The following is a 9,713-nucleotide window of genomic DNA, read 5'->3' as shown; positions in this document are numbered from 1 at the left end:
GTTATGGCTACGATATAATTATAGACAACACTTTGAAGCCGTGGCTGGTGGAAGTGAACGCCTCACCTTCACTCACATCTACAACAGTTACTGATCGGATATTAAAATACAAATTAATTGATAATATATTATCGGTGGTGTTACCGCCGGACGGTGTACCTGAGTAAGTCAAACAATTAAATACACTTTATTTTTCTTAAAAAGCTGCAATTGTCTTGATAAAAATGTAAAAAAAAAGAACGCCGGAAGCTGTGTGTGTAAGCAGGGTTGCAAACCAAATGTTCTGGAAAACTGCTATGCAGGTTGAGCGCATGATGTGGAACCGGAAAATGGCGAATGCACTGCGATATTGCATTCTTGTTTTTTATTTTTTATTTTTCTTATAATCTAGTTATTCCACTTGACTTTCATGTGCGGCTAACTTTTTTTTTTCGTTGTAGTGTGCGCTGGAATAAAATACCCAGTGCGGACGCTTTGGGCAATTTCGAACTTCTATTAGATGAGGAATTAGCAGCCCAGGAAGAACAAGCACAGAATGCACAGACCAGTACGAAAGGAAGGGGCGGCGGCGGCGGTAATCGGTGGAAGTGATCGTAGAAATATGCCATAGCTGCTAATGAACGTGTATACTCAATTTTGGTGTTTTTAGAGATGATTACTTCTTGTATGTTTGTGCATACATTTGTTTTTTATTAGGAAATACATTTGTTATAAATAAGCATAAAAAATCGTTAGTAGAAAGGTTGAATAAAAATATGTATGCATATGGGCACATTTGGAAACTACTTACCATATATTTTATGTAGAAATTAGCTGAAATACTCACCATGCAAGAAATTGAAATGGTATTTTCTCTTCTCAGGCGGAAAGTACAAAAATGGCTGAGTTTCTCTTCCCATTTGTGGTGTGCGTCTTGGTGCTGTCGCTCAAATGAAGGGATCTACAGTTTCACGTCGCCTTCGAACGAAGAACAGTTTTTATGAGAAACTTTCATGGCAGAAGTACTGTTGGTTTCCAAATAAACAAAGTCCAAATGTATGCACATTTTCGAAATTATAACTGTCAAGAGTGACGGGTGTATAAGCGTATTTGAAATTATCACGTTCTACTCGAATATTTGGACGAATTTCCTAGATTACGCGTTCAAAGAACATAATTTTTATTATTCGGTGTTCATTACTACTAAATCAAATCTTGCGCAATTTCAATAGCACTCCAATAGATTTCAAGTTGAGCATAAGCAGCAGAGCATCAAGAAAAAAGGGTGCCCATTTGCTTTGCTTCTATATCAAATTTGATAGAACAAATGTACAGTCCATTGTAAAAAAATTACCCGAGAGATTCAGCTCTGCTGCACTCTCCAGCACCAGAGATTAATTATGTCGTAGAGTGAGTCGTCCTATCTGAAATTTTGTTTCGCATCGGATGATTCGGAGATCTCCCTAATTTTAATTGAGCTGGTTAGTGCCCTTGCTTAACGTCATTATGCACGGCCGTATGAGTTTCGCAGGGATAACAAATTCAGACATCGCGGCGTGAGGGAGGTCCTTATCGTACTATCGAAGGTGGCTCTAAAATGGACAAGGTGGTGCGTCTGGTGGTTATGGTGGTCTATCCTCTTCTTTTCCAAGATTTGGTGAATAACTGGTCTATGGTGAACTTACCTCACGCCCATAAAGTTCAATAAGTTCATCTATGTCAGCCTTTCGATAAAATTTTATAGCCGATGCTTAAAAGGCTGACACCGCAGTAGTTGGCGCATATGACAGGGTCATCCTTTTTGTGGTTTTAGAACCGGGTGTAAAAATGTTCCCTAGATAATTCAAGAATAGGGTGAATGAAGCGTGAATCAGATGTTTGTCGGCAATTACATATTTGAGATATTTTAGTTTTTTTTGGTCAGACAGTAGGTAGTACAGGCTTTGGAAAACTTACTTCATTTTTATCGCTCATTTTTCTACAGCCGTTTATTTGTAGAAGGATTAGCGACTATAAATTATTCACACGCACTTATTGAACGAGAAAACGACTTTGAAAATACCGCGGATAATCGATAATCGACACTCGCAATAAGGGCGCGTTCAGAAATGCATCAAGCCAAAGTATCAGTCTCTTTTACTTCTAAACTATAACTGATGGAAATGTCAAATATGCGCAACCATGGTTAAAAGCCGAATTAGAACTTAGTTGCTCAAATAAAACATTTCCATCAATTATAGTTTAGAGATAAAAGACCCTGATGCTTTGGCTTGATGCATTTCTGAACGCACCCTAAGGGTGACAGTTGATGCTTATTTTCAAAAAAAAAAAAAAATCACCATGACGGATACAATAGGTTCAGTACCGTTTCCGTAAAGAACAAAATGATAACCAAACTGTCAAGGACATTCTCAAGAAGAACAGAATGAGAACAAAACTTTCTGGTACGCATCCAAAGACAACGAGAGTATCGAAAACGTTGTCAAGGAGGATAAAATAAAAACAAAAGATTGGGGAACATTCTGTTAAAGAACCAAACGAGGCTGCACGCTTCTTGGGGCTGCCGTTAGTGGAACTCGACGACAACGACTGAGATATCAGCCGATCTGGGCGGGGTTGTTGTAGCCGCTACAACAACAAGAACAAAAATTTTGAGAACTTAACATTAGGAATGAGGGGAGCGTATGTTAACTCTAAGCCAGAGGAAAGCTGGATCATTTCAAATTCCATATCGTTTATCATTAGGGTGAATTCAGCCCTTTTTTCAGGTCCCTTAAGGACCTGAAATATCTCAAAAGTATAACTTGTTTTCTACAATTGAATTTTGAAAGAAAAGAATGCGCATGCTTTCAGTAACCATGTTTTTCTTAATAGGAACCGTGTTTCTGACTCTTAACATTAAATAAACCCTAAATGGAAACTCTCAATTGATCACATGCTTTTAAATTATTACAATTTTGTATATTGGCCCGTGATTTTTTAGTTTTAATATTCAAACCATGATAAAAATATAGCAAGGTAGAACCGTTCTCTCAATTTGTCGGCCATGATTTTTTTTTTGAAGTTTCCCAACATTTTAAAATCATATAAAAGTGAAAATAAAAAAATTAAATTGTTCGAAATTGTTGTTGCTTGAGATTGAAAATCAAAATGTGTGTGTGAGTTTGTGAGTAAATTTAAAAATTAAATTGTTTGGAAACGTCAAGAATTTTAAAATTGACTCTCAGCGGTTCTACCTTACTATATTTTTATCATGATTCAAACATTTCAACTAAAGAGTGTGTTCAGAAATGCATGAAGCCAAAGCATCAGTATCTTTTATTTCTAAACCATAATTGATGGATATACCTTATTTAAGCAAATAAGTTCCAATTCGTTATTAAACCGTGCCTGCGTGTATTGGTCTTTTCCACCTCACTCACTTTGTCGGTTTTTTAAAGGAGTACTCTCTGGGAGCAGAGAAAAGGCAAACCATGAATCTGAATTGCTAAGAATTTTATAAAGCGTTAAAAAAAGAACGAAAAAGTATTGCTGAAAACGATTTATACTTTAGTTTCCTTTTCGTCAAATACGTGCTATGAAATATAGAATACAAAAAGTTTCAAGTCGTCTTCATGCACACGAATGACTTGAAAAAAAGTCCATAGATACCGGTCGAAAAATATCTGAATTATATTACGTTATCGCAAAGAAATTCTAAAATGTATTACGAATCATCGGCATTTGCGACTTATCGAGCTGACGAGTTATAAAATACCGGTAGTGAGGTATGACTTATTTTTTTTTACTTTCATTCGGACTCTAGAACCTACCTCTGTGTTTTAAGATTTAGTAGTTTTCAAACGTGTTTTGTATCTTCTTACAAATTCTTTCATATTTGGATTAAAATCACATGCAAGTCAAGTTCGTAACTCACATTTCGTAAAGCACAACCGAATAAAATTTGTTTTAATAAATTTTCTTTATTAATATTAGCATAATTTTAAATGTTTCGTTTTCATTTTCATTTCTTATAACAGTAACTTATATTTAGTGGATTTTTGAATTCGAATTACAACTAAAAAGTATATACTGAGCAATATTAATCACTAAGTAGTAGTGGTAGTTACGATTAAGTATGTATGTATTTAAAAAAAAAAAATATTAAGTAGTTAAAACTAGGCACGGTCTTATGTATGTACTGCATACTTTATTTTGCATGTGTATATATATAAATTAAAACAACAAAAGAAATTAAAACACGAACCAAAACAAAATAGTAAAAATACTTGACAAACAACGAAGCGCAAATGAAAACATAAACAAAAAAGAAATGGAAAATGAACTGTTGTGTTATGGATGGACATACACCATGTGACATGATCTTATTTACAAACATACATATTTACAAATGTATGTATGTAAGTACTTAATCAGAAAATATGATATGTACCTGTAAATACATAAATATAAATACATATAAATATGTAAGTACATATGCTATACGATAACCAAACATAAAAATTATAAGTTTATTATTTACAAATGTGCATGTACATATGTATGTTATACATATACATATGTATGTTTAAAAACACAAGGTTCAATTATAAGCAAATCGTTGCCGTAATATAGAAATCCCAACTTCGCTTTTTCATTAATTATGATTCATCGTATTAAAGTCCCCACATCGGTTTAGGCAATAACAAATTTTAGTACATTACAGCTTTTTTGCATTTTAACGACTATTTCTATATTAAGTTAACGAAATGAAAAATAATTTATGCGAGAGTGAGTGCGCTAAACACTCTCAGGGGAGCTTAAGTGGGCTAATTTTGGGATAATTATGGTTACAAGACGACAAACGACTGGGACCTTAACGTGTCGAAAATTTTCTTTCAAGTATTTACACGTACATATATTTAGGTGCATCATAATGCATAATACATGTATGTATGTATGTATGTATGTATGCCTATATAATTTCAGTGTCTTCAAAGTACATCAGACTATGATGGATTCAGTGATAGCTCCGTTTAATTTAATTGTTCAAATTTTTTTCGATTCATCATTTTTTTCCTTTTCCAAAGGGAGCGTGTACAATATTCGAAATATATTACAAAACTTTCGTAAGTTTTTTAAATTACTTTTGTCCATTTTTCTTAACAGAATATATTTTTAAATTTCCTTTCAAAATATTAAAGCTGTATTTTCAATAGTGCTTGTTCGTCTTTTTTTAGTTTCGCATCTTTTTTATACAAATGGCAATTTGAGAAATACAGACATGTCTTTTTCTAATATAAGTATTAATAAATATAAACTGATATAGGTGGAAAAATGTGGTTAGTTAGTAGAAAACAATATCAGTATATTGCCGTGTGCTTCATAAATACATGTATTTAAGTACAAAATTAGTAATAGGAGCGGTAGTATATAGTAGTTCAAGTACATATTAGAATCAATAGTAATTAGAATACATATATCTCTTCTCTTCCGAGAACGCTGAAGCATATTTTAATTAACAAAAACACACTCGCACCAAGCGTTGAAAAAAGTAAACAGTGTAGAAAAATAACAACATAGATATATTTAATTAAGCACATGTTTATGGATGGAACAATTAATTTCCAAAGAAAACAAAACAAAAATTCTAGTAACAAAGAACTTATAATAGAAAGTGGTGAATAGTATTGCTGGCAAAGGAAGAAAAATGTGTGCATATTTCTAGCAGTTTGATGGTTTTTGACCATTTACATCAACAATTGCTGACTATTGTAGGGAGTTAAAAGGAAATTCTATCTAAAATTAGACCTTCTGTGGGCTTTTGACAAAACAACTTATGTTATTCTAGGTTTGATTTTAGATGAAAAAAAAAACAATAGACTTCCATAAACAACTCTATATTTTTATAGAGCTTTTATTAATTAAAAGGGCTTCTGAAACTACATTTATGATTGTAAATAGTTACAATATTGGGCTGTGTGCATACAAACTAAGCAAAAGCTTTTTCTTAAAATTTCAGACCTTTTAGTCGATATTTTTCAAATAACTTTAAGTGAAAGATATGGAATTTTAAGAAGAGGAAATTCCTAAGTTTGCATTGCAACACAACGATTTAGTGCTAGTAGTAAACAAAACAAAAAAAAAACAAAAAAAATAGAGGCACCCAAGTTAAGTTGTTTTGCCAAATGTCCACAGATTTCATCATTACCAAAGTTGCTTTACTGCGTGAACTATTTAATTCATTCAGTATTTTATGGTTTTTGGAATAGTGTTAATTTTCGTGTTTTTTAACTTAATTTGGGAAACCTAAGTTAATTACCTTTATTTATTTTTTAGTTTTTTTTTATATTCTTCAGCGCTAAAATGCATTTATCGCTTTTGTATGGAATGTATGTATGTACATAAGAACCTATTTTTTTTGTATATTCAAAAAAAACTCTTCATTTTTTCTGTGCTAAATACGAGCTTTGTATTTAATTTTTGTATATGTATATGCATGTGGGCGCATTTTTTTACAAGTTAATGTTTTATAACCAATAGTTGGAATACAAAAAATTTTTAACAACAAAATGAAGTTAATAAACATGATTAACTTTTTTGCTTAGGCTTAATATTTTTATACCACATTAGAATATAACTCCATAAAGAGCATTTATTTATTTATATCTTTTCTTAGGAAAATTATAAAAAGAAAACAATATTAAAGCAGCATATTTTTCCAGCATAATTTCTCAAAGCAAAATGTAATGCTTGTTTACAATAACTACTATAAATTTGTATGTATGTATGTAATAAAACTACATATTCATAAATAAACGTTTGACAGAATGCCGTTTTTAATTTTAACCCTTTTTCTAACCTAACTCTTAGCCATAAACTTACTAATTAATAGACATTGGTATGTCTAATTTATTTTTCGTTTCGTTATTTTTGTGGTTTTTATTCGTTTCATTTTCTCAATTAGACTTTCTACCTTATCGCTCACCCTTAAGAACGCGCGTGACAGTGAGCACGTAATCGCTTATTAAATGAACAAAAAATACTGTTTAATTGCATAATATGCAAAATTCTAAGCGGAAATTAAAAAATAATAATATTTTTGAAATGTTTAAATTCCGAGCCAAATATGATGCGTAATCACAATTCTTTCACTTTACGATACTGTAGCTCTTTCACTGTTATCATTTCGAATTCCCTTAACACTACAAATAATATATATACACACAACTATAATAAAAAATTCCTCTCTTTCGTAATTGCATGTCGGCTGCATTGTAATTCGATTTCTGTTCGCTTCGCTACAGTCTCATGATTTAAGGATTTTGCTTCAATGCCAATAGCTACATATGTATGTAAGTGTAAAATTTTCCTCTTTTGCTGTTGACTTAGAAAAACATTTGCAGTGCGCTTCAACACTCCGTGGCCAGGTAGAAAATCTCCACTACATCTGCGTCCACATCATCGTAATCATTATCGACATCATCATTGCTGCCACTATTGCCACCATCGCCACAATCATTTGCATCGCTCTCCCGTCGTCTAGCGCACGCACCGCTGCTCCCCATCTCCCAGCTTGTTTGCACTTCGCCGCCACGCCTCGGGCGTAGCTCCGGCACCTATAGTCACACTTTCGACGCATGCGGCTGCGCGCCACCGCTAACGACAGCACTTGCGAATTGTGGCTGCTGCTTCTGTACTGTTTGGTATGTGGGTTGCGCGGCAATCGCCGCCGAACTCTGATCGCGAATAGTTACATGCGTGACAAATGGGCCGCGGCTGCGTGCACTGCTGTTGAGCGTGGCGGGCGAAAAGCCATTTAAGGTGGCTGCCTTCCAATGCGGTTGCGCTGGTGGCGGACCTGATTGTTGTTGCGCCTGCTGGTGTTGTTGTTTTTGTGGGAGGTGGTGGTGTTGGTTATTGCTGCTGTTATATTGTTGGTGCTGTTTCTGTTGCTGATGCTGTTGCATAACATTCACCGTAATCGGCGAGTGATGCCCATTCTGTTTCAGGCTACCGCTACGTAGTTGATGATGCTGTGCTGCCGCTGCCGCTGGACTCACATTATGTTGCACTGTCTCGTATTCATAGTAGGTTGATGAGGGTCGCAGTAGGCCGCCACTCTTCTCAATGCTTCCAGCGTCGCCTCTGTTGTTTAATATGGCTGCATGATGATGCTGCGGATTGATGTCTTGTGAGCGCGCACTGCGTTGAGAATGGTAATGTTGATGACGGCGACTGTACAGTTCATAAATACACATCCACCAAAATGTACAGCCAAGCGTTGGAGGGAAGAGAAGCAGGAGATGTGGAGCGTAGTGAGAAGACATGTAAGAAAAAATGAATACAGAAGAGAAAAAAATTGTATGAGTAATGTTGATATTGCGCACGAACATCCGCAATGTACCAGAAGGAAACACGTATGAAAATGGCAGTAATGCAAAGCAGTAGTGAAAAATTTGCTTGGGGAGTATAAGGAAGGCATGCAAAATGTTTAATGAGTAATAAGAAAAAAAAATATTTTTTGCATCTGCTGGCATTAGAATGCAAGTAACCAAACAAGCGAACTAACTAAAAGCAGCCGAATAATAATTACTTAAGAATTAGATAGGAAATAAAACTAAATTAAATAAAAATATATAGTTCTTGTACAATTTACTACATAATAATAGGAATTAAATCTAGAATAGCATTAAATTTAATTCGACGTCTTCATGGAACTTATGTTTTTTCTACTTTTTAATAGCTAAACTCACTATGCCGATAAAATGCTTGACTTTATATGGAACATCTTTTACCTTTTTAAAAACGGGAGATATACTTACACATTACTAAAGATATATTTACACGACAAAATATTTAAATTCGCTAGTTGAAAATACTTGCCTACTAGATGGCCACGCTTCGACGGATCCGGAGGGATGCGAGAGCTATTATAGCCGACAGCTCAAGGCTGCATCCTACGGAGCGCAAAGCCAAACGTCTAGTGGCAATGAGGCTGCACAAACTACCAACCCCCAGTGCGCCTCTTGCTTTGACCAGCTGTGAAGATCAGGTAGCCATCGGGAAGGCTAAAGCCTTCAAAGCCATTTAAGCCGACAGAATTTACTTGCCGATCCTGAAAAAATTGGATCCTGCGGTAGTAGATTATCTCGCCAAGGCCTCAATTTGCTCATGGCTATGCTCATTATTTCGGGCATCTGGGGGGAGTAGTCCCGTAAACATTTAGATAACCCGTGGCCTAAACCGAAACCGCCCTGTGAGAGAACAGTCCTATTAGCGTTGGATCTGTCAAAGGCGTTTGACTCCGCCAGCCATTCCACGCTGCTAGAAGACACACAATCAAACCAGCAAACCAAGAAAAATTAAACAGGTGGCCCCACATGGTGGCGTCCTTTCCCCGCTTCTGTTTAACCACTATATCTCAACCTGGTATGCTGACGATTGCTCGATAATGGCGACCGGGAATGCTTGAAAATAAACGGTAAACTCTCCAAACTTTCTACTTCTTCACTACAAATTCTCAGAAAACCTTTTTCCACTTCGACGAAGAAGGCCAGGCCAGGCAATTGCCAATAAAGTACAGAGTCGCAACAAAGTCCTCAAAGGCCAAGAAACGTTATTGGCAGCATGCAAGGCTATTGGTGGCCGAAGACTAGCCAGACGCAGTGGATGCAGGTACATACTTGTCAAGACATAGAACTTCGGAGAGCCAAGGGATGCCTTCTGATGTCACCGGAATATCACTGGCATAG

The 9,713-nt window shown here is 35.4% G+C and overlaps 1 protein-coding gene across 1 annotated transcript; it reads right to left on the bottom strand.

Moving 5' to 3' along the window:
• Positions 1-7,583: 7,583 nt before the first annotated feature.
• On the bottom strand, positions 7,584-8,288 carry LOC108379954 (AT-rich binding protein-like). The gene has a single exon (XM_017636327.1). The coding sequence runs from the start codon at positions 8,286-8,288 to the stop codon at positions 7,584-7,586; it is 705 nt and encodes a 234-aa protein (XP_017491816.1).
• Between the last annotated feature and the right edge of the window lie 1,425 nt (positions 8,289-9,713).

This window comes from Rhagoletis zephyria, unplaced genomic scaffold (assembly GCF_001687245.7).
Source record: "Rhagoletis zephyria isolate East Lansing unplaced genomic scaffold, Rhagoletis_zephyria_1.1 Rzeph_scaffold_17822, whole genome shotgun sequence".
Lineage (NCBI taxonomy): Eukaryota > Metazoa > Arthropoda > Insecta > Diptera > Tephritidae > Rhagoletis > Rhagoletis zephyria.
The sequence above is the reverse complement of the archived record's forward strand: the minus strand, read 5'-3'. Positions and strand labels throughout refer to the sequence as shown.

Bases quoted from the DNA above. Each gene is read 5' to 3' on its own strand.
- LOC108379954 (XM_017636327.1), bottom strand. From the start codon at position 8,288: ATGTCTTCTCACTACGCTCCACATCTCCTGCTTCTCTTCCCTCCAACG.